The sequence below is a fragment of the Balaenoptera ricei genome, chromosome 8 (genome assembly GCF_028023285.1).
Source record: "Balaenoptera ricei isolate mBalRic1 chromosome 8, mBalRic1.hap2, whole genome shotgun sequence".
NCBI classification, from domain to species: Eukaryota; Metazoa; Chordata; class Mammalia; order Artiodactyla; family Balaenopteridae; genus Balaenoptera; species Balaenoptera ricei.
Window position 1 is genome coordinate 107,328,904 of NC_082646.1, and position 23,437 is coordinate 107,352,340.

The 23,437-nt window shown below is 60.2% G+C and overlaps 3 protein-coding genes across 14 annotated transcripts; all 3 read left to right on the forward strand.

The window, feature by feature from the left end:
* Positions 1-1,844: 1,844 nt before the first annotated feature.
* Positions 1,845-3,157, forward strand: ZNRD2 (zinc ribbon domain containing 2). The gene is made up of 4 exons (XM_059931986.1): positions 1,845-1,910; positions 2,014-2,165; positions 2,298-2,382; positions 2,779-3,157. The coding sequence occupies exons 1-4, from the start codon at positions 1,892-1,894 to the stop codon at positions 3,120-3,122; spliced, it is 600 nt and encodes a 199-aa protein (XP_059787969.1). The 5' UTR covers positions 1,845-1,891; the 3' UTR covers positions 3,123-3,157.
* Positions 3,158-3,244: 87 nt separating this feature from the next.
* On the forward strand, positions 3,245-5,554 carry FAM89B (family with sequence similarity 89 member B). The gene is made up of 2 exons (XM_059931987.1): positions 3,245-4,329; positions 4,724-5,554. The coding sequence occupies exons 1-2, from the start codon at positions 4,030-4,032 to the stop codon at positions 5,000-5,002; spliced, it is 579 nt and encodes a 192-aa protein (XP_059787970.1). The 5' UTR covers positions 3,245-4,029; the 3' UTR covers positions 5,003-5,554.
* Positions 5,555-7,490: 1,936 nt separating this feature from the next.
* EHBP1L1 (EH domain binding protein 1 like 1) lies at positions 7,491-23,314 on the forward strand. Of its 12 annotated transcripts, none has more exons than XM_059931990.1 (21): positions 7,492-7,889; positions 10,361-10,418; positions 10,635-10,730; positions 11,090-11,143; positions 11,223-11,401; positions 11,480-11,622; positions 12,029-12,064; positions 12,154-12,222; positions 12,310-12,472; positions 12,642-13,386; positions 14,530-14,712; positions 15,171-15,328; positions 15,422-15,470; positions 15,904-16,545; positions 20,715-20,760; positions 20,881-20,936; positions 21,033-21,156; positions 21,442-21,541; positions 22,393-22,466; positions 22,549-22,663; positions 22,791-23,314. In XM_059931990.1, exons 1-21 carry the CDS (start codon positions 7,786-7,788, stop codon positions 22,888-22,890), a joined length of 3,294 nt encoding a protein of 1,097 aa, XP_059787973.1. In that variant the 5' UTR covers positions 7,492-7,785; the 3' UTR covers positions 22,891-23,314. The 12 variants fall into 12 exon arrangements, with proteins under 12 accessions (XP_059787982.1, XP_059787973.1, XP_059787974.1 ...); XM_059931991.1 differs by having other exon boundaries at positions 14,536-14,712; XM_059931993.1 differs by having other exon boundaries at positions 7,493-7,889; positions 12,642-12,906.
* Positions 23,315-23,437: the final 123 nt, after the last annotated feature.

A 23,437-nucleotide genomic window follows, 5' to 3' on the forward strand; every position in this document is an offset into this window, starting at 1 on the left:
TCCTCTCCCAAGTGAGCCAGCAAAGTTCTAATGATTCATCTATTTTTTTGTCCATAGCAGTAGTGAATTTCCCTCTATTCATGTTTAATATGTGTGTGCATCTCTGTAAATGCTGCCTGAAAGGAGGTGGAAACTTCTGTACTCCCAGGATGAGTCTCTCTTTTTTTTTTTTTTTTTTTTGGCTGCATTGGGTCTTTGTTGCTGCACGTCAGGATGAGTCATTGGTTGTTACAATGGGGCAGACCTGGACCGTGAGGCGCTACCTTTCCACTCCCCAACCCCACCCAGAAGAGAGTAGTTGTCATGAGGAATAAATGAAAGGGAGTAAATGGGAGGATGAGTGTAAGGATCTTAGTTGGTGTCAGACAGGATAAGCGAGGAATAAATGAAAGGGAGTAAATGGGAGGATGAGTGTAAGGATCTTAGTTGGTGTCAGACAGGATAAGCTGCTGAGTGGATATTGGCCATTATGATGACACAGAAGGGTGCATTGAGGAATTCGGTGGGGGGTGGGGCGTGCTGGGAGCTGAAGATAGTAAGGACCTGGAGGGTCTGTGCATATAGGCTAGAGTCCAAGAGTCCCTATAGTCAGTTTGGCAGAACTGACCTGGCGTCAGGCCCTGAGTCAGGTACACTGCTGCCCAAGAGGCTGCTGGTAGATGGACAGAGTGACGTGGGGCACAGGGCTCTCCAAGGAAGCAGGAGGCAGGAAGGGTCGGAAAATGTAAGTAAGTTCCAGGGAGTCTATGTAGGAGGAAGATGGGACCAGGAGGAGGGTACTCTTCAGGTAAATCTTCAGGTAAAACTGAAAGCATGTGCTGCGAGTCAGAGAAGGAGATTGCCGATGAGATTACGGGAGTCTAAGTCCTAGCTCCTTCTCCACTGCCCTGGTGTACTGCCTAGAGGCACTGCAGGCTGCACATCTGGGGACTGCTGCCTGCTCCACCTGGCTTCTTCCAACCTACTAAGGGAGAGGAGGTGTATGGAAAAAGAGCAGAGAGAAAAAAAAGAAAACCCACCAAGGCCAATGGTCAGGGAGCACTAGTAATTTTAACAGCAACCCACTCAAGAAGAGCATAACGGTCACAAGCATGTGTAATAAACCCCTCATCCCCACCCTCCAGCATGTATCACTCAGTTGCGGCTGGAACCGAAACTGCGCATGCCCAGCACAGCGATTTCCACCCCCACCCCGCGGTCACCTGGCTTTTCGAGGGTTCAAACTTCACCAAAACAAAATGTCTTCTTAGGGGCTGACTTTGCATCAGTCCCAGGCCTTTGGGTGTGGAAGATAGGGGGTGGGCAGACTGGAACACCGAACGTGCATAAGGGGAGGGGTCTTGATATAAGCTGAAAGGCAGCGAGAACGATCGCCGCCTGGCCTGCCTTGCCAGTTGAAGTGAGAAGCACTGAGGCCCGAGGAGGCTCCACGCACGCGTAAGGGGCCGTTTGTTATTATCAAGGGTGTTGTGATGTTGCCACTGCCCCGCCTGCCCCGGGTCCTGCCAGTGCGGAAAGGGATACTCCAGGGGAGGCGGAGGCCAGCGAAGATTTCTCAAGCCAACTGGTCTCCTCCCTCCGCGGCGGGCAGAAAGAGCGACTCTGCGCAGCCACTTCCGGGTCCTGCGACTTTGGGCGGCATTATCACGGAGACGCCCCTCCTGAGGCCCGGCCAGTCGAAAGTTTTTGTCCACAGGCTCCCACCGAGGGGCGCACCAATGGGACAGGGTCTAGTCTGCGGCAGACACGCCCCACTCTGGGCATCGCGACGTCGGAGCACACAGAGCGTCATTTCCGCCCTCATCCTCGGCCCCACTGGAGGGGCGGAGCCAAGCGGAAGGCGCGCTGCTTGTGCGTCACTTCCGGTGAGTCTAGCGGCGACAACGGCAACATGGCCCTGAACGGCTCTGGTGAGGACTTGGGCTGCGGGGGTTTGTGGCTGCGGGTTGCGGGTTGCGGGATGCAGCCTGCTTCGGCAAGACCCCCCGGCCCCTTGTGCCTCTCTTCCCCCAGAAGTCGACGACTTTTCCTGGGAGCCCCCGACCGAAGCGGAGACGAAGGTGCTGCAAGCGCGGCGGGAGCGGCAGGATCGCATCTCCCGGCTCATGGGCGACTACCTGCTGCGTGGTTACCGCATGCTGGGCGAGACGTGCGCGGACTGCGGGGTGAGGAGAGACTCGGGACGTGGGATCCAGGATGGGGCCGCGGACCAGGCCACACGGCCCTTCCCCAGCGCTCCCCTCTGGACCCCATCGCCCGGCGTCTCACCCCTGCCCCGTGTGCTTTCTGGCTCCTAGACGATCCTCCTCCAAGACAAACAGCGGAAAATCTACTGCGTGGCTTGCCAGGAGCTCGACTCAGACGTGGATAAAGATAATCCGGGTGAGGGGTCGAGTGTGCTTGGTGAAGAAGTGTGGTGAAAGAGGGTCAGGAACAGTAGGTGGGAGGTGACAGTGGTATTTGTGGGTGAGGCGGGGGTGAGTTGCTTTCTCCTTTCAGCTCTAGAAAGGACCATTCATTCAGTAAGAGCACTAAGCACCTACCGTGTGCCAGAGATCATGGAGAGTCTGAGCTTATTAGTCATAGTTCTGATGAGAGAGATGAAGCAAGGGCATAAATAACTCTGATACAAAGAAGAAAATGGATAAGTTGCCTTATACTGGGGCAGGGGAAACATCTCAACTAAAGAGAGAGCAGAACAGTAAAGAGTAGGGAAGTGGCTCAGGGCTGAGGTGAGCCAGGTATCCTGACCATTCCACCGGCTTTTTCCTCTTTTAGTTCTGAATGCCCAGGCTGCCCTCTCCCAAGCTCGGGAGCACCAGCTCGCCTCTGCTTCGGAGCCCACCTTGGGCTCTCGGCCTGCCCCTCAGCCCCCAGTACCCCGTCCAGAGCACTGTGAGGGAGCTGCAGCAGGGCTCAAGGCAGTCCAGGGGCCGCCCCCTCCTGCTGTGCCTCCAAATGCAGATGTCGTGGCCTGCACACAAGAGGCTCTCCTGCAGAAACTGACCTGGGCCTCAGCTGAGCTGGGCTCTAGCACCTCCCTGGAGACTAGCATCCAGCTGTGTAGCCTTATCCGGGCTTGTGCTGAAGCTCTGCGCAGCCTGCAGCAGCTGCAACACTAAAGAACCCCTCCTGAGAAAATCCCTGTAGAAAAACAGCTGTTCCTCTTGTGTGATTTGTTCTTTTCTTGGTTCTGAGTGTGCATGTAAGCCCCAACTCTGCTCGTCTTTTTCCTACTTTTGGCCTCTCATGCTATCACAGTCTGGTCTCCTTGATGTCCTGAGAGATGAGTTGGGCTTGTTTCTGCTCAGTTTCCCCACTCAAAGGATGAGGCGGGAGAGGACTATGTGATAATTTTATTCTGATGAGGAGGCCACAGCCTCCTCAAAAGCAGAAACAGGAGGCGTGGATCTCTAAAGGAACCCTGCAACCTCCTCAGCCATCCAGTGCTCATTCCCCACCCTTGAGTGAGATTTGGGGTTCCAGTCCCCTTGGTAGCTTCCCCTCCTTCCCCCGAGCATCCCGACACCATCATCCTATCCCACCTCAGGCCCAGACCAGGTACTCAGATACTGACAGGGTGTCAGTCAATTAGGATCAATTATGGACTTACCCTCAGTCTCCTGACCACCCCCCCCCCTTTTAGATCCTTGCGAGTTATATATAATAAGGCAGAATAAATAAAGTGTTGTGTGTGGGGGTGGAGAACCGAGAAAGAACCGCACGCTCCGCTTTTGCCCTCTTCCCTCACCCCTTTTTCCTGCTCCCCTTCTATTGGTGGTCAACTGCCTGTTCTCTGCTCTCTGCGACCTGGGGCAACGTGGTCACATACAGCCGTTGCCCTTTTAAGAGAGGCCCTGCCCACACGGAGGGGTGGGCAGGGGGCGGAGTCGGAGGAACCGGGTAGGAACAAAGCACTCCCTGCGGGCGGCGGCTGGGCTCGGCTCGCGGGGTGCGGGGGCCTGCGGGCGGCGGCCCGGGCGGAGCGTTGGAGGGAAGGAGGCGGCATCCTCCTCTACCGGTCCGGCCATGAATGGGCTGCCTTCGGCCGAGGCGCCAGGCGGCGCGGGCTGCGCCCTGACCGGTCTCCCGCCGTTACCGCGCGGCCTCAGCGGTCTTCTCAACGCGAGCGGGGGCTCGTGGAGGGAGCTGGAGCGCGTCTACAGCCAGCGCAGCCGCATCCACGATGAGCTGAGCCGGGCCGCCCGCGTACCGGACGGGCCCCGTAACGCCGCCGGCGCCGCCAACGCGGGAACTGCCGCGGGTCCCCCCGGCCCGCGTCGCCCTGTTAACCTCGACTCGGCGCTAGCGGCGCTGCGCAAGGAGATGGTGAGTAGCCCTGCCTCGGTCAGCTGGGCGTTGCGGGGTGATGGGGGCTGCCGCCGAGCTTGAGGGTCCTGGGGCGGGGCGGAGCACATAAGGCAACGTGCTATCTGGGTCTAGAGGATCGGCAGAAGCCAGTTGGGTCAGAGGGGATATGGTAACAATAATTATAGTTACCGTTTATGGTAATAATTACCATGTATTTTTAAATGCCTTACTAGTGTTATTTCATTCTATTCTGCTAGATAAATGTCCCCATCTTGCAGATAGGGGTCAGTGACTTGCCTAAAGATTCAAAGCTTGTAGATGGCATCTGATGTCCACAAAAACCTGTGCCTGGGAAGATTGGCTAGGGCGGTGGCTTCGACCCCAACCCCAGCCCACTCTCAGTCTTTTGCAGGTGGGCCTGCGGCAGCTGGACATGTCCCTGCTGTGCCAGCTGTGGGGCCTGTATGAGTCGATCCAGGACTATAAGCACCTGTGCCAAGACTTGAGCCTGTGCCAGGACCTGTCATCCTCCCTGCACTCGGACAGTTCCTACCCACCTGATGCTGGCCTATCTGATGATGACGAGCCTCCTGATGCTAGCCTGCCCCCAGACCCGCCACCCCTCACTGTGCCCCAGACGCACAATGCCCGAGACCAGTGGCTGCAGGATGCCTTCCACATCAGCCTCTGAAGAGCTAGGGTCGTGGGGGGCATGCACCCATGCAAAAGACTCAGAAACTCACCCCTCAGCAAGTATTCAGACTATAGTGCCTGCTTTCCCCCATACCACCTCACCTCACAGGAGGAGGGCAAGACCTGGGCCCCTTGGGGGCAAAACTGCCTACCCTCTCTCTCCTGTTTTGGGTTAGCTGGCACTGGGGCAGGTACCTGGGCTACAGCCTCTGCCCATGGCACCGGACCTCCACTTCTCCCACATGTGTGTACTCCAGCTTGGCCGACCTTCAGTCTGGCGGTGGGGTCCAAAGCATCTAGCACTCCCCTTGGCATCTCTGTGATTGGGATGAGTGCCTGGCTCCTATCTCTTCACCTTTTGCTGCTATTGGCAGCTGCTGGCTCAGGGGCATCCCACCTCTGGACCCTGGGTTCCATGGCCCTAGACAAGGGCTCTCCAGGACCCATTCCTGCACCACCCACGGCTGGGAGGGCCAAGGCTCCGCGCTGGATATTTAAGTTTAGGGGCCAGCCTCCTGGGCGCATAGATAAATAAATAACTGTCTCAGCATTGTTGTGTTCTCACTGCCTGGCTCAGGGGCGGGAAGATAAGCGGTGATTCTGGCAAGTGCTGCCCCGCGCTCCGCCAGCAGGTGGTGCCCGAGACCCCGAGTTGGAAGAGGCTCGGCGGTGGCAGGGTGCGAACCCTCGCTCCCCGGGCAGAGTCGCAGATCTGCCGATCGTTCCAAGCTGCCTCAGCTTGGTCCCGCGGTTGGTTGTGTGAGTGCGGGCGAGTCACTTCTCCTCTCTGGCCGGAGGACTGGAGCTCAACCCCCCTCCCCACTCGCTTTGGGCTTTCCTGGCCGGCCGGGAAGGAAAGAGAAGGAGCCGCCCTTCTCGAAGAGAGAAACTTTCCACCCCGAGTGGGGGCGGGGTTGGGGCGGCACAGGAAATGGGTGGGCCCGGGCTGGCGGGCCGGGCCGAGGGGCCCTAGGCGAGAGAGGGGAGGGCGCCTCCTGGAAGGGCCTGGGACGAGTGAGTGACCTATGGGCGGGAGGAAAGGGTTGCAGAGGCAGAAGGGGGGTGAAGTCGTAGTGCTCCAGGCCTCCCCAGAGGCCAGACAAGCCCCGGAGGGGAGATGGGGGCAAGCCTCTGGGCTTGGATGCATGCGACTCCCAGCGGCGCCGACACCCGCATTCTGTGCCTGGCTTCCCCTCAACAGCACCTGGGACCTTCAGGGTTGTATGTAAAAGGCTTTCTCTTACAGAGGAAACGGAGAACCGCGATGCTGGGTCTAGGAGCTAAACCCGGTGTCAGGTTCCCTCCCCTCCCCCAAAGAAGCCTGAACATTTGCGAATGGTGGGTGCTAAGGCTTCCACACACACACACACGATACCCCACAGCTTCCTGAAACGAAGAGAAGAGGAGAGGACCTCAAAGTTGCGCACTTAGGCTTACCGGCTGCTCATCCCCATGCCTCCTGGACACAACTCAGCTGACACTCCTGGCAGATCAGACGTCCTGTTCAAACCGAGTATTTATCAAGGACCAGGCTTCTGTCCATTCACAAACCTAGCAGAGCGTTCACACTGGCAGACGGAAGAGGCTGATGTGCTGCTCTATGGCAGTTCTCGTAACTCTGCGCCTGACACCTGCAGCGGCTCATTACCAAGCAGGCAGCCGGGCGGGCTGGCGATAAGGGCTCTAATCTAGGTGTGAACAGAGCGGTTAACGCCCCGGGGGCAGGCATCCCAGGGGAGGGAGAGTAAACACGCACTCTTTCCCGTCCATGATAACGGATTTCGTTTAATAAGACCGGCAAAATCAGCCAGGCTCTACACTAAATGCTTTCCAAGGTTTCATTCTCAATGATGTTGTAAAAGATGGAACTATAATTATCCCTATTTCACTGAGGTAAAAACTGAGGCTCAGAGCGTTAGTACTTTGCCCAAGGTCACACGCTTGTTGGAAGTCATCTGCTTGTGGGATGTTGGGACTACCTTCCCACTTGACAGCTGAAGAGTCAGGTTCTGAAACTGGCAAGTGGGTGCTGCCCACAGGTAGGGCCACCCGGGTTGGCCCCTGACGCTGCTCCTTCCCGCTCTGGTTAATACGTGGGTGGCGGCAGGAGTCTGCCTCTCCCCAGTGTTGAGGCCAGTTGGCTCTGGCTCAGCGCACTGTGATCCTTCACGTTTCTTCTCCTTTCTGGGTCTCTCTTTCCCCAGCCTGTGAAATGGGGCCACCAGTACGTACCTCCCAGGGCTGCGGTCAGGAAGGGAGGCGGCCGGGGCAGCGCTCGCGAGGGCGGCACCAGTTGCTGGTGGCTCCCTGCCCCGGCCCGCGCGCCCCCCACCCGGCCCGCGCCTCCACACCGCCTCGGCGCGCAACAAGCGGGCGCTGCGGTCCAGGCGTCCCCCTCGCCCCTCGCTCTCCCTCCCGCGCGAGGCCCCGGAAGCCGGGCCGCCCCGCCCCCGCGCTCTCGCCCCGGCCCCCGCCCCCCGCCGGAGCCCCGCCCGCCTTCCGACGGGGGTGCGGCTCCAGGAAACGGCGCGCTCGCCGCTCAGCGCTCTAGCGACACGACGCGCCCCAGACGACCCCGCCGACGCAGCCAGACCACCTAACGGGCCCCAGCGGCGGCGGCGGCAAGAGCGGCTCCGGGTCCCGCGCCTCGGACCCCTCCCCACGGACGGGGCGGGCGGCGCCGATAGGAGCCCGGAGGCCATGGGGACCTGGGCCAGGCCAGCGATCGCGGGCCAGCGGGAGCCCCGGGTCTGAGGAACGGGCGGCGGAGGCGGCAGGGCCATGACTTCGGTGTGGAAGCGCTTGCAGCGCGTGGGCAAGCGGGCCGCCAAGTTCCAGTTCGTGGCCTGTTACCACGAGCTGGTGGTGGAGTGCACCAAGAAATGGTGAGTGGGAGGGAGGCCTGGGGGACTCCCCAGACTGGCTGGGACCCCATCCGGCCTTGGGGGCCTGAGAACCCTGCCCCCAGTCCAGTGGCCAAAGAGGCCGCCTACCCCAGCTTAGGCCCTGGTGACCCAGGCACAGAGAAGTGCCATTGCAGCTTGTGGCATCCCCAGAGTTGAGGGTGTGGGCACCCTTTGGGGAGTGGAGGTCAGGACTTGCAGGCCTGAGAATCTGTCTGGGCCCACACTTGCCTCAGCTGCACTCAGGGCTGGGGGAAGGGAGGCCTCCTGGTTTTGGCCAGAGGGATGGTTCAAGGTGGCATCAGAAAAGGGAGCAAGTTTTGCCGGTCTTCGGGTGGAGGGGCTGGGACAGCAAACACCAGGGCCCTAGTCCAGCTCAGAACAAGGATGCTGCCCCCTCCTCCGCTGCCTATTTGTTGAACCAGAGGAACCACCCGCCCCTTCAGCCAGAGTGGGCGCTGGGAGGCTGGATCCGTCTCCACAATATCCTTAAAAGGGGAAACTGAGCGCTGGGAGGGATGAGGAGGGAGGCGGGGAGCAGCTTAAAAGGGCCTGAGGACTTAGGAGGTTGTGGGTCGTGGAGGAGAGAGCCTTGGGAAGGCAAGGTGGTGGGGTCGGGGGAGATAGGTAAGGGGGTGCAGGACCCCCCAGCCCAGACTGCCAAAGGACCCGGGGCATCTCGTTCACATTCCCCCACCCGCAGCTGCCTGGGCCCCTGCGTCACACCCTAAATATACGTGCTTGCTAGTGTCAGCTTCCCTTGGCTGGATTAGGGCACAGCTGTGGGGGCCTCAGCCGCCAGGCGGGGCTAAATTTAGGCTCCCAAGTGAAAGCACAGGAAGGGACCGGGGGGTCCAAAGGGAGGGGAGTGAGCAGGAGGCCTGGGGTCCTTTGGGCAGCTGTCATATCCCTGATGTTGACTGGGCCAGCCAGAGGGTGGTTCACACCATTCAGCAAGGCCCAGGAAGGACGGGCTGGCTGGGGTAACACAGCACAGGGCTGGGACTTGAACTCTGGCCTATAGCTTCTGCCTTTTGCCCCAGCATCCTGGGTGAAGATGGGGGGGGCGGGGGGGGGGACGCTGGGCACGGTCCGGAGAGCTGGCTGAGGGTGTGGGCAGTGTCAACGTGTCTGAGTCACAGGCGGTGGGCAGGGCCTCCTGGGCTTTTTCGCCTGGAGCCCTGGCTAGGAAGCTGCCTCTGCCCAGGTCACAGCTCCCCAGGAGGGCGTGCCCAGCCTGAGTCAGGCTGCCTAGCCAGGCCCCGCCCTCCCTAGGCTCTCACTGTCTTCTTCCCCTTTCTGGGAAGTCCCCATGGCTGCCCTTAGCCATTGCCTGCAGTTTGGGGTCCAGGAGAGGCACTTGGTTCCAGGCTGGAGGGCTCTAGGCTCAGCTGTGTGCCCTTGCCTGGCCCCTAACCTCTCTGGGTCTCGGCATCCTCAGGGGCTGACAGGAGAGCCAGTTATCCTGGCTCAGCCTCCAGAGGGGCAGTGAGCTGGGTGAACCTGAGCATCCTGGCAAGGGACAGGGTACAGGCAAGGAGGGCTCTTATGTTGCCATCTGCCTGATGATCCTCTAACCATCCCCACCCTCCTGGGCAGCAGTTGGCCCCTCCAACGCAAAGGGGCCCTCTCCCTTCCAGGCCCAGCCACGTGTCTAGGACTCGGCCCTGCGCAGCTGACACTCTCCTCTCGCTTTGTCTCTGTCTCCCCACATCTCTGCCTCTCCTCTGAGTCTGCCCTGGCATATGCTGTTTCGGCTTAGATGCCACTTTCTAGAAGTCTTCCCTGGTGCCCCTTGCGGGAATCGGGGGCCCTGCAAAGCAAAGGGCTGGGCATGGAAGGTCCTGGGAGGGTATCGAATGACAAGCTGACCGTATGCCTCTCTGCCTACTTCCCAACCTCTGCCCTCCCCTCCCGACCTTACACCTACCCCCATCCTGGGACCCTGGCACTTGCCATCCTCTCTGCCTGGAGCCTTCCTTCTCCAGATCCTCCTCACATGACCCATTCCCTGCCCCAGAAGGGTCTTGCCTCCCCTTTGCTTGGCTCTGCCCCCAAATTGGGCTGGGGTAATAGTATGCACTCTACAAATATTTGTGAGTGAATGGATTTCTTTTACTCTGAGTCTGTCTCTCTGTGACTCTGAGTCTGTCTCTCTGTGTCTCTGAGTCTGTGTTTCTTGCAGGGTACTTGTTGTGTTTCTGTCTATCTCTGTGTGTGCCTGTCTCTCTGTATGACTTTCTTCATACTCCCTGCTGACCCACAGGCCTTTGCCCTCTGGCCCAGGCCTCATCCTGCCTCAGCAGCCCCACCCTGCTCCCTGTGGCCCCAGATAAGGGGCTGTCTGGGCCCTGTCCTGGGGGAGGGGGATGTGGGCAGAAGGAAGACTGGAGGAGATAGAAAGGCCGGGTGGGCCTGACTGAGTAGCCCCCTCTCCCCGCTCCGCCTCCCAGGCAACCGGATAAGCTGGTGGTAGTGTGGACCCGGCGGAACCGACGCATCTGCTCCAAGGTGAGGGAGGATGTCAACTGGGGGTCCAGGTTGGGGGTGGGGCCAATTGGGGGGGCTGGGGTAAGTGGGTCAGGGCTGATGGGTGAGTGGAGTCAGGTTCAGGTTCAGATCAGAATCCATAGAAGGGAGAGAAAGATGGGGTAAAGGTTGGAGATAAGGGCAAGTGGTGAGGGGGAGAGTTCGGATTGGGGGGAGGACTCAGACTGCTCATTGTAGGCCCACAGCTGGCAGCCGGGCATCCAGAACCCATACCGGGGCACCGTGGTGTGGATGGTACCTGAGAATGTGGACATCTCTGTGACCCTATACAGGGTGAGTCTCTAGCCCTCCTGCACAGATGGGAATGAGCTGGTGATTGCAACCCTGGGCAGCCACAGGAGGCCCCTGGTGCGTTATCCATCCAAATAGAAAAGAACAGAGGGGTGAGACCAAGAATCATGGCAGGGGGCCTATTCAGCGTGAGTGGCCCAGGAGGTCTCCTTGGAGGAGGTGGCATTTAGCTGCCACATGAAGAGAGCTGGGATCAGGAGAAGCAGGGGAGCATACCTGCCAGGAGGGCTCAACATGTGTGAAGGCCCCACACAATCACCTCCTGAGCCAGCACAGGCCTTTCTCCCTGCCCTGTCCCCACCGCAGCAGCCTCTGTACTCACCGGTGCCCCCTTTTCCCAGGACCCACACATGGACCAGTACGAGGCCAAAGAGTGGACGTTTGTTATTGAGAATGTGAGTGGCTGGGGCGGGCTGGAGCCTGGGGTCTCGGGGACTCTGGGGCAGCACTGATGCTCCTTCTTCCGGCCCCCAGGAGTCCAAGGGGCAGCGGAAGGTGCTGGCCACGGCCGAGGTGGACCTGGCCCGCCATGCGGGGCCTGTGCCTGCCCAAGCCCCACTGCGGCTGCGGCTGAAGCCCAAGTCGGTGAAGGTGGTGCAGGCCGAGCTGAGCCTCACTCTCTCTGGGGTGCTGCTGCGGGAGGGCCGCGCCACGTGAGTGTCCAACTGCCCTCCTGGGCCCTAGTCTATAACCTCTGACCGTAGCCCTCACCCCTGATCTCTGACCCCCAGGGACGATGACATGCAGAGTCTTGCGAGCCTCATGAGCATGAAGCCTTGTGACGTGGGCAACTTGGAAGACTTTGCTGAGAGTGATGAGGAGGAGGCTAATGGTCCAGGGGGCCCGGAGGCGCGGGCTCGTGTCCTCCAGCCAGGTGGGCTCACAGCTGTGGATTGAGATCACCAAGACCTAGGGAGGGTGGAGGACGACCCGGGCCAAAATCCACTTGCTGTTTTGGGGCAGGGCCAGCTTGTGCACGCCCAGTGGTCGGAGCGCACTATTGCCAGGTGGTCCCAACCTGCCCAGCAGCCCTGATTGTCCTGCAGAATGGGTTTCCAGTACCTCCCTGTGCCCCTGGTCCTCTCCTCACCCCTGAGTACGTGCCTGCCCATGCACCTGCCCCGAGACAGCTGGGCCAAAAGCGCAGAGAGGGGCTGCAGTCCAGGCTCGCCACCCCTCACTACCCAACCTCGTCCCTCCCTTTTGCCTGTTAAGGCTTTTTTTCCCGTCTGTCCTGTCTCTCTTTTCCTCTGCGCCTGTGGGCCTGTCTCTTCTCGTAGGCCCGGGCAGTTCCCTGAGGCTGGGGCGTTTCCCAGGTAGGCCCAGCATTCTAGTTGGGGGGAGGGGGTCAGACCTGCAGGGCCCTTCCCTGGGCTGACCCTGCCCCCAAACGCCCCACCCCCAGATACTTCTCGGGAGCTGAAGACACTCTGTGAGGAGGAGGAAGAGGGCCGATCTCGGCCCCGGCAGGCAGGTGAGGCCCAGGCTGGGGTTGGGACGGTGGGGACTGGACCTCCAGTCACAGGGCCCAGGCCTCAGCATCCCCCTTCCTTCCCCCCAGCTGCCAGCCCTTCTAGCGCCGAGGATACCAGCCCAGCCCCTGTGAGTGCCCCTGCGCCCCCAGCCAGGGCCTGCCGGGGCCAGGGGTCAGAACCAGCTCCTGTAGCAGGGGGCCAGGTGGGGCCCAAGGCCCCAAGGCCCCCCGGAACCCCACCAGAGACAAGGTGAGCTTTGGAGTCAGCCCCAGCCTCCCCTCCCCTGTCTACTCTTAAGAAGTTGCACACCCCTTGCCAACCTGCCTTTCCAGGGTCCCAGCAATCTGAGAGGTGGGGGGGCACTGAGAGAGGGGGGCCAAACGAGCCCCTGCAACGCACCCTCCTGCTCTCTCCTCAGGTCCTCAAGACAGCCAGGCCAGGACGCGGCCCCCAGCCCGGCCCCTCGGCTCCGGAAAGGCTCTGATGCCCCCTGGCCCCCACTCCCCCAAGGGGGAGATGAGGCCCCCAGCGCCTCAGGGGCTCCCCCAGCAGGCGTGAATTCTGCTGTGGAGACCCAGGCCTGGGCAAGCCCTCAGAAAGGGACAGCAGCCCAGGGAACCGGGCTGGGCCCAGGCATTGAGGACAGAGATTCCAGCAACTCTTTGGAAGGGCAGAAACCCAAGGTTGAGGAGGGGAACATTGGCGACAGGCCAGAGGCTAGTGGGGTGGACACTGAACATGGGTCAGGAGTCAGAGAGGTGAACAGTAGGAGGTCAGAGGTCAGAGCTGGGGAGGCTGAAGAGAGTTTAGAAGTTGGTCAGGTGGATGCTGAGCAGAGGTCAAAGGTGAGACATGTGGACACTAAGGGACCAGAGGCTACAGGGGTGACATCTGAGGCAAGATTCAAGGGAACTCCTGAGGCTCCTCCAAGGGGCTCTCAGGGGAGGACAGGGGTCAGGACCAGGGAAGAGGCTCCCACCATCCTGAGCCCACCCCCAGCAGAGCCGGCAGGGCAATCCAGGCATCTCAGTGACCTCAAGGGGGCCAGGGCTGCTGCGGGCCAGGAGAGCGAGGGTGCAGAGGTGAGGGGTGGAGCCCCTGGTGTTGGGGGGACAGGCCTGGAGCAGGGCCCCTCTGCTGGAGCAGCAAGCGCCGGGCCCCAGGTGAGCCAGTACCAGGGGGCTCCACCAGCAGCTGACCAGGGGGTGATGTCCAGGGATATGAGGGTCTGGGAAGTAGAAACTGGGGATTTGAGGGTCCTGGGAATAGAAACTGGGGTGACAGAGTCAGAGTTATTGGGGACCCGGGAGACAGAAGTGGGTGGGTCAGAGTTCCCCGAGATAGAGACTGAGACAGCAGAAGTGCAGATACTGGGGACCCAGGAGACAGAGGCAGTGAGGTCAGGGGTCCTGGAGTCAGAGGCTGCTGAGATGGCAGAGTCTGAGGAACTAGGGACCCAGAAAACAGAAGTAAGGGTTTTAGACGCCCCAGGGGCAGAGGCCGGGATGGCAGAGTGTGAGGTACTGGGGACCCAGGAAACAGAGGCTGTGGGTACAGGAGTTCTGGGGACGAAGACCAGGATGTCAGAGATTGAGATACTAGGCATCCAGGAGATATCTGGGGGTTCACGGGTACTGAAGATAGAAGCTGAGATAGCAGAATCTGAAATATTGGGGGCTCAGGAGACAGAGGTGGGATGTTCAGGGGTCTCAGAGATAAAATCTAAGATAACAGGGATGCAGGAGACAGAGTTAGGGGGTTCTGAGGTCCCAGGGATCGAGACTGAGACAGCAGAAGCTGAGATACTGGAGACCCAGGAGATGGCAGCTGGGGGTTCACGGGTCCCAGGGATGGAGACTGAGACACTGGGGACCCAGGAGACAGAGGTAGGGGGTTCAGGGGCCCCAGGGACAGAGACTGAGACATTGGGGACCCAGGAGACAGAGGTGGAAGATTCACAGTTCTCAGGGCCAGAGGCTAGAATGGCAAAGGCTCAGGGTCTGGGGACTCAACAGACAGAAACTACAGTTTTAGAGGCTGAGAAGGCAAAGGCTAAGACTTCTGGGGTCCAGAAGGCAGAGACTGGACTCTGGGAGACCCTCAAATATGAGGCTTTAGGGGCCCCCGTCATAAATCATGGAATTTTAGGGTCCCAGGGAACAGAGGCAGAAACTACAGTTTTGAGGGGCCAGGAGATGGAGGCTGGGATTTCGGGGGTTTCAGAGGCCATGTCTTGGGTTTGGGGGGCCGAGGAAGCAGAGATGGAGGTTTCAGGGGCTTCAGAGAACCAATCTGGTATTTTTGAGGCCCAGGAAGCAGAGGCTGGGGTCTCAGGAACCGAGAAGGGAAAAGAAGCTGAGGGAAACCTCCCAGAGGCCAGCCTGATGGAGGCGCAGGTGGCCAGTGGGGCAGGGGCTGGGGTGCCCAGGCCCTCGGGGGCCTCTTCCCCAGAGGAGCCTGAAGAGGACAGGAGGCTGCCGGGCGGCCAGGTAGGGATGGGGGCCGCCGAGGGCCCAGTCTGCTGCTTCCCACTAACCTGGGCTGAGCTAATGGCGGCTCTGCATGGACCCACCTGGCCGACTGGGGTGGGGTGGGACAGGGGCTCAGCTTCAAGGAGCCCCTCACCCTCTCCTCTCTCAGGGTGCCCTGGCTCCCCCGCCCTGTCTTCCCTGGGTTGCATGGAGCGGGACACCCCTAAAGCTGATTTTCTGGGCTGACCTTGAGGTGTGGCTGCTGGTGACCTCTGATATTGCCTGGGGACCACTGACCTTTTAGGTGACCATGGTAGATAACACTGGAGCTGGAAACCCTTTTGCCTGACCCTAAGGCCCTGGCCAGTGGTCCGTGGTGACTCCTGCAAACCCAGAGCCGGAGCTGTTTTGTGCCCAAGGGGCAGAGGGCACAAGTCCCACGTCCACATTCTCTAAGCCCATCCCTGTGTCCCCAGGCACTACCCGCCCCGGTCAGCTTCAGTCAGTCCCTGCTGGAGTGGTGCCAGGAAGTCACCGCCGGCTACCGTGGCGTCCGCATCACCAACTTCACAACATCCTGGCGCAACGGCTTGGCCTTCTGTGCCATCCTGCACCGATTCTACCCGAACAAGATGTGAGCTGCCAGAGGGAGTGGGAATGAATGGAGGAGGCTGCCAGGAGGGGAGGGTGGTGTGAATCCAGCCTCTGATCAGCGCTCTCTCTGCAGCGACTTTGCCTCCCTGGACCCACTCAACATCAAACAGAACAACAAGCAGGTGAGACAGGGTGGGAGTGGTGCCTGGAGGGAAGGAGGATCCAGAGCCAGGCCTAAGCTAAGATTTGGGTTCCTTGTCCGCCAGTGTGTAGGAGAGGAATCTGTGGGCTTCATGGCCCCAGCTGTGGCTTTTGGAAGTTCTGCCACTTAGTACCCTTTTGGTCTTTATATTTTTCGTTTTCCTGAGTTTAGCTTTGTTTTTTTTAAGCATATTTCCACCAGATGGTTTTTCCCAAAACCACCCCATTTGGTGTGCAGTTGCTGGGTAACACAGGGGCGGGCCATGTTGCTAGATTTCCCCCAATAGGAAGGTGAAGGCTTGTTGGCAAACCCAGGCGTGCCAGTTGCAGGGACCCCCTCGTCGTTCTGGGGCGGGGCGGCAGCGTCGCTGGCTGACTCGCCGCAGCTGACCCGAACGAACATACCGTCCCTAGGCCTTTGATGGCTTCGCGGCCCTGGGCGTGTCGCGGCTTCTGGAGCCGGCGGACATGGTGCTGCTGTCGGTGCCCGACAAGCTCATCGTCATGACGTACCTGTGCCAGATCCGCGCCTTCTGCACGGGGCAGGAGCTGCAGCTGGTGCAGCTGGAGGGCGGTGGCGGCGCCGGCACGTACCGCGTGGCCAGCGCCCAGTCGAGCCCGCCCGACGAACTGGACGCCAGCGGCCTGGCGCAGCGACTGCGCGAGCACCGGGCCGAGGCGTCCCAGGAGCCCCAGGAGGCCGCGACCCGCGCGGACGGGACGGCCCCCGAGGCGGCCTCCAAGGACCGCGGGGCCGAGGCCGTCCAGGAGGCGCGCTCCGCGGAGGCCCCGGCCGACGGCCCCGAAGCCCGGGCGTCCGTGCCCCCGACAGAGGGGCTGGTGAACGGGATGGAGGCGCCGGGCGCCGCGGGCGGCGTAAGGCTGCGGCGGCCGTCGGTCAACGCGGAGGCTGGGCCCGTGCCCCCGCCCCGAGCGCACGGCTCCTTCTCCCACGTGCGCGACGCTGACCTGCTGAAGAAGAGACGCTCGCGGCTGCGGAACAGCAGCTCCTTCTCGGGGGACGACCCGGACGCGGGAGCTGCCGGAGCGGCGGCGGTGAGTGCCCTCCAGCGGCGCGGGGGTCGGGGGAGCAGGGCAGAGCAGGGGCGGGTCTTGAGGGGCCCCAAGGGCAGGGCTGGCGCGGGGCGGGAGGCGGTGGCTCTAGGGCGGTCGGCCTCTGCGAGATGCGGTAATGCGTCTGATTTGAGGCACTGGTGCTGCGGAAGTCCCTCTCGAGGACGAGGTAGCTCCGCCAACTCCTCAGCGGGGGCGCCAGTGCCCAGGCCGGCGGCCCGGCGCCGCTTTTTTTTTTTTTTTTTTTTTTAATATATTTATCTATTTATTATTTTTGGCTGCGTTGGGTCTTTGTTGCTGCGCGTGGGAACAGTGCGCGGGCTTCTCATTGCGGTGGCTTCTCTTGCTGAGGAGCACGGGCTTCAATAGTTACGGTCCGCGGGCTCTAGAGCGCAAGCTCAGTAGTTGTGACGCACGGGCTTAGTTGCTACGCCGCATGTGGGATCTTCCCGGACCTGGGCTCGAACCTGTGTGCCCTATGTTGACAGGCGGATTCTTAACCACTGCGCCACCAGGGAAGTCCTGCCGCTGGCTTTTGCTGCCAGCCTTGGGATGCAGGCTAGTGCTTTTTAACACTCGGCAACCAGTTAGTGGAATCAGGCTGTAGCAGGAAGTTCCCAGAAGGCTCTGTGTAGTCAGCGCTCTTTATGGACTGTAAAGTGGGTTGGGGCGTTTCTTTCCCTGCTGGTGGTGCGGGGTCTACCGGCAGCCACCACTTTCCTGTAAGCTGGGAACTGGGTTTCTATACTCAAGGGAGCTCTCCAGGGCCTCCCAATCCCAAGATACTCTGACTTGGGTCCTTAACTCCAGACACTGGAAACCAGTTTCTTCTCTTCTCTGATAATGGAAAGTTGGAGATGGGAGACTCTGCTGGGTGCCCATGTTCCCCCATCCCTTGCAGGTCTCAGGTCAGCCTCCCAGGGTGTCTCATGGTCAATACACTAAAGAGGAGATGGTTCCAGAGAGGGCAGGGATTTGCTCAAGGACTCACAGCCACTGAGGTCCCAGCCATGGGCGTTCCAGCAGCACCGTCCTGGACAGCAGGGGCAGCTCTGTCAGGCTGCTTCAAGCCTTCAGCTGCCCAGGGATGACCCCTAAGTTCTAAGGAAAAGAGGGAATTAACTGGGAGAGGCTTTTTGGAAGAAGCAGCCACTTGAGCCAGGCTGATAAGATGGGCAGCTTTTCCCAGGTGAAGAATCGGAGGGCTGGTTCTCAAGAGGTGGGACCTCACAAGTAAAAATGTGGCAGCAGGAAAGCTCAGGTCTCATTTAGGGAACTGCCAGTCACCTCCCTGAAGGTCCGCAGGCGGTGATGAGGCTGGCCTGGAGAGCAGGACCACTGAGTGCAGGGTCGGAGGTGCACCATTGAGCCTATGAATGAGAAACAGGAAGGGCATCAGCGGCACCCATAGGAACTGTGCTATCCTGGCCTGTGTTGGCCTCTGGCCAAAGCCGCCTTAACGTGTCTCAATGGCTCTTTATATCTTAAAACAGGAGGCTCCATCTTTCTGGGCCCAAGTCCCAGCGTCTGGTCCTTCCAAGCCAGGCCCCCCTCCAACCTGTGTCCCACAGGAGATGTATGACCCATGGGGCTGGAGGGGATGCTTCCTCATTGGCCACTCCCATCCCCCATCCCCCAAGCATACAGTAGGAGGAGGTAGGGCCTGCCCCTGGCTTTGCGAGCTCCCAGAGTCCTGGATGGGATGAAGTCAGGCACCTTGAAGCTGGGGCAGAGCTGAAGCAATGCCGTGAGGAGGCAGGGTGCCTCTGATGTGGCCCAGCAAGGCTTCCTGGAGGAGGGGCCACACATGAGGGTGTAGAAAGGGGAATTTGGGTCAGACATGAGGAAGCGTTGGAATTCCCATCAAGGCTGCCATGAGTAAGCTTAGTTGCTGCTGAGGTTGGGGTTTCTCCACTCTCCTGCATCCGCCTGCCCTATTGGTTGAGCACTTGCTTTATGCCTGGTCTGCCCCCTCAACGCCTCAGCAACTGCTCCTTCTGGGAAGGAACAGTTACCCCATTTTGCAAGTGAGAATGTTGAGGCTCAGGGATCTGAAAAGATAAAGGAGTTGATACTGGTGTGAACCCCGGTTCTGACACTGAACTCTAAAATGGCGCCCTCTACTGGGCCCAGCACTATGAACTGGCTGTGTGACCTTGGACAAGCCACTTAATCTCTCTGTGCTCTTTTCCTGAGGGTGAGAAGTAAAGACATGAAAGTTTTTTGCAAAGTGGCATTGAGGTACTCCTGCAGGGTGTTGTCAAAAGAGGGGAACTGTGAGGGACTTCCCTGGCAGTCCAGTGGTTAAGAATCCGCACTTCCACTGCAGGGGGCCCGGGTTCGATCCCTGATCGGGGAACTAAGATCCCACATGCCACACGGTGCAGCCAAAACAAACAAACAGACAAACAAACAAGCAAACAACGAAAAAGAGGAGTACCCCAACCTGAGTGTACTCTATTAAAAAATTTTTTTTAAAAAGGGGGGGTTGTGTTTTTCCCCAGATGTCTTTCTGGAGCCCTGCAACCCCCAGGGGCTTGTATGTCCTTTACATACAAGGACACAGGCCCAGTGGGTGTGACTGGGCCAGAGGCAAACAGCAAATTGGTGGCCAAGCTTGGGAACAAACTTTTGGATTAGACAGCCCTAGGCCTGGACTGGGCCCTGTTTGAGTGTCATGTCTGACCCTCTGTTTCCTCATCTGTAAAGTGGGGATGGTAACCTTCCCCGCCTCACAGTGTTCTTGGGAAAACTAAATGAGTCGATGCACATACAGCACCCAACACACAAATAGATGCTTAATGCATATCAGCCATTACTGTTAACCGGTGCGCCCTGAGTGCATTCTCTGCACCCCAACCTGTCTGCAGGGGCTGCTGCTGCTTAGGGAGACAGGGGTAACCAACAGCTGTGACGGGAGAGGCCCTGGGGGCTAGGGTGGGAGTCGGGGAGGCTTCAGGAGGCCTGAAAATTAGGGAGGGAGGAAGAAAGCCCTGTGAAGGGGCCCCTGGAGGAGGTGGGGCTGAGCTGGGTCAGGAAGGTCGAGTTGGCGTCCAGCTGCCCAAGACAGAGGCCGCTCCAGGCTGAGGAAACAATTTGGGGAAGCGAAAGTCCACCACTGGGGCCGGACGGTGGCATCTGGGTGGGGCTTGGGGCAGTAGGAGTTGAGGCTGGAGCTGCCACCAGGCCGTGGCGACGAGGCTGGGGGCTGAGAGGGGGTGTGAAGAGAGTGACACCATCGGGGGCAAAGGTTTAGGGAGAGCCTTCAGTTGTGGCTTGAGGGTAAAGTCAGCAGGCAGGGCATGGGGGGCGGCTGGTGAAGAGGCCGCCACCTACCCAGGCCAGAGAGGAGGGCCCCTGAGCAGGGGACGTCCCGGGCTGCCTCTCAGAGTTGCAGGGTGGGGTGGACAGGCGGGTGGCTCAACACTTTCTCCCCACCTTGTGACCTGGAAAGGTGGCCAGAGCAGGAGCCATCAAGGGGGCCTGGCTATCAGCTGAGCTGAAACTTGGGGGCCCCCAGGGCTGACAGTGCCAGCAAGTTGCCAGGGGCGGGGCACGTGAGGGGCCAGCGCTGCCCTTCCGGGCTGAAATTGGTAGGTCCAGCTGCCTGTTCTGTTCCAAGTGTTGTTCGGCGAGCACAGCATTCTCTAGTTGTGGGGGCTGAGAAGGTGGGAGGGTGCCCCGTTCGGCCAGGAGATGGAGGTACTGGTGGCCACATCAGCTCAGCTCAGTGTCACTGTGTGGGGCCCTGGCCATGATGGAGATGCTAGCTAGGTGACAGTCTGAGGTGGCCTGAGGGAGCTTTGTGGGGGAGGGGGCAGAAGGCGGAAGGAGAGACCCCAGCTGGGCCCCTCACAGCCTTTCACCCCTGACTCACGAAAGCCCTGTGAGGCCCCAGGAACGAGGACTGCGAGGCTCAGCCAGCGGGAGGGGACTGGCCCAGGACCACAGGGCCAGGGGCGGTGAAGGCCTTTGCTCTAGGAGGCGCTTCCCCAGAAGGGATGCGGGTGGAGTTCTGTGCATGCAGGACCGCGAAGCTGCAGGGCCTGGAACTGCGGTCCCCCCTCCCCTGTGTGAGTGGGGCTCCGGCTGGCCCCAGGGTGGGCTGTTGGGGAGCCCCTCCAAGCCCTTACTGGCCTCCTCCTCCACAGGAAGTCGTGAGCCCTGACCCCAGCCCTGCCCCACAGCAGGCCCCTGGTGAGTAGTTTTGAAGGGGTGGCGACTCAGCTGAACTCAGGCTGCTCACAGATCCTGAGCTGGGGACCTTCTGGGGACAGGTGTCAGTTGGGGGTGCCTTAGCCTGGTATCTATCCACAGGTGGGACTCCCCCATCGGAGGAGCTACCCCCAAGCCCAGCGGAGGAGGCCGGGCTGGTAAGGAGGGCTGAGGGGGGAGGAGCGGTGGGTGGGCTTCCTAGGCAGGGCCTGGGCTCAGCCCACCCTGTCCCTTGCCCCCGCTTTCCACCCCAGCAACGGTTCCAGGACACAAGTCAGTATGTGTGCGCAGAGCTACAGGCCCTGGAGCAGGAACAGAGGCAGATAGATGGGCGGGCGGCCGAGGTGGAGACGCAGCTGAGGAGCCTCATGGAATCAGGTGGGGCGGGCATCTGGAGTCCACACCCCAGCACGTGCCACCACGTCTACCCCACCCTGCAGCTCTTTCTGACCCTGGGAGGAGTGGGAGGAGACGGCTGGGGTCATCGTCCCCATTTACAGCCGGGCACCCTGAGGCCCCCAGCCGGGAAGCAGCGTGCTGGAGGCACACAGCTCAGGTTTCTGAGATGCCACAGGGAGCAGACACCATCCCCCCGCCCCCAGCCTCCCTGCTGCTGACACAGGGGTCAGTGGCAGGCCTGGTGACTGCCCTGGCCCGATTCAGGTGCCAACAGGCTGCAGGAGGAGGTACTGATCCAGGAGTGGTTCACACTGGTCAACAAGAAGAACGCTCTCATCCGGAGGCAGGACCAGCTGCAGCTGCTGTGAGTGCTGGTCCTTCCCTGTCCAGGCCCCACCCCTGCCCACCCAGGGCTGGCAGAGCACATGGAATCTTAACTACTTTAATTAGAACTGTTCACTGCTTTCTTCTTTCTCTGAATTTTTTTTTTTAAGAAATTGCTCAACCATCTTATTTTTTCCCCTAATTTCCTGTATAAAGTGTATACTTCTTAAATTGGTACTATTTTTATGAATGAGAAAATCGAGGCCCAAAGAAAAATGTGGCAGGTCAGTGCTGAGTGCCCCAATTTGACCCTGTTCCTTTACAGTAAGGAACACTGAGCCTTAGAGACAGCTGAGCTGATTTCCTGAGTGGGGTCAGAAGCAATTCTCGGGCTTCATTGCCTTTATAGTCCTGCATGGTAGAGGTGGTTTTGCCACCTTTTTGCATCTTGGGTCATTTTTCAGAATAATTTTAGTCTAATACTTGCTGTTTATGAATAATATCCATCTAAATAATCCTTCTGGGTTGTTTCTTATTTGTTAAAAAGGGGGTGAGATGAGGGGAGGAGACAATATAAACACCCAGCAGTTGGGGAACAGTTGAAACAAAAGAGGGACTTCCCTAGCGGTCCAGTGGTTAGGACTCCGTGCTTCCACTGCAGCGGGCCGGGGTTTGATCCCTGTTGAGGGAACTAAGATCCCACATGCCATCCAAAAAACAAAAACAGAAGAGATGATTCCAAGCCGGGACTAGGGTATAGCTCTGACCTCGGTCCAGCCATCTATGGGAACTGGCGGTAAGGTGGGGCGGGGGGGTGGTGCCAGGGAGCGGTCAGAACCCTGGGCGCTCCCTGCCATTCCTCTCTCCCTGACCTGGCACCCCACCCCCCAGCATCGAAGAGCAGGACTTGGAGCGGAGGTTCGAGCTGCTGAGCCGGGAGCTACGGGCCATGTTGGCCATTGAAGGTGGGAGATGGGGCCCGGAGGCCAGGGACCAGGACGGGGCAGGGGCTGGCGCCTCCTGACCCGCAGCCTCCTCTGCCCTCAGACTGGCTGAAAACGGCCGCGCAGCAGCACCGGGAGCAGCTCCTGCTGGAGGAGCTGGTGTCGCTGGTGAACCAGCGCGACGAGCTGGTCCGGAACCTGGACCAGAAGGAGCGGACGTGAGTGGGGTCGGGATGCGCTGGGAGGCTCCAGGGGGGCTCTCGGAGGCGTGCTCGGTCTGGACCCCGGGGGCGGCCTGCCTGTGGGGCCCGACGCTGGGGCTGACTTGAACCCGTTGCCTCCCAGCGCCCTGGAGGAGGACGAGCGCCTGGAGCGCGGCCTGGAGCAGCGGCGCCGCAAGCTGAGCCGGCAGCTGAGCCGGCACGAATTCTGTGTGCTGAGCTGAGGCCGCGAGGGCCCAGACGTCTTCGCCCCTCCCGGTCCGTCCAGACCGCAGCTTTTCTCCCCGTCGCGCCCGGTCGCTGCTTCGGGCCTGCGCTCCGGAGGACCGGACCCTCCCAGATGCCGCGCGTGGCCAGTAGGGGCCGTCGTCACCCTTTACCAGGAGGGGACGCGCGGCCCTTCAGGCCCCGACGGACAGGGGCGGCTGGGCGGCCGCGCCGCCCGGGCGTATTTATTAGTCCGTGTGAGTGTGTGTGCGTGTGTTCGTGGTGGGCTGGGGGGGTCCCAGGCGCGCCCCCCAGAACCCCTCCCCGAGGGCAGGACCCGGCCGGCCAGCCCCGAGGGAGAGGGACGGCTCGTGAACTGCCGCGCCCGCGCCCTCCCCCCTCTTCCGGTTCCTCGCGAGCAATAAAGTTAGAAAAGGCCAAGCCAGTGCTCTGGGGCTTTCTCAGGATGACTGGGGCTTTCAATAGAAGGAAGGGGGTGGGGTCTCGGCGGATAAGGTTGTCTGCGATCCTTGCTGGGGCTGTGTGGAAGTTGAGGTTCTCAGA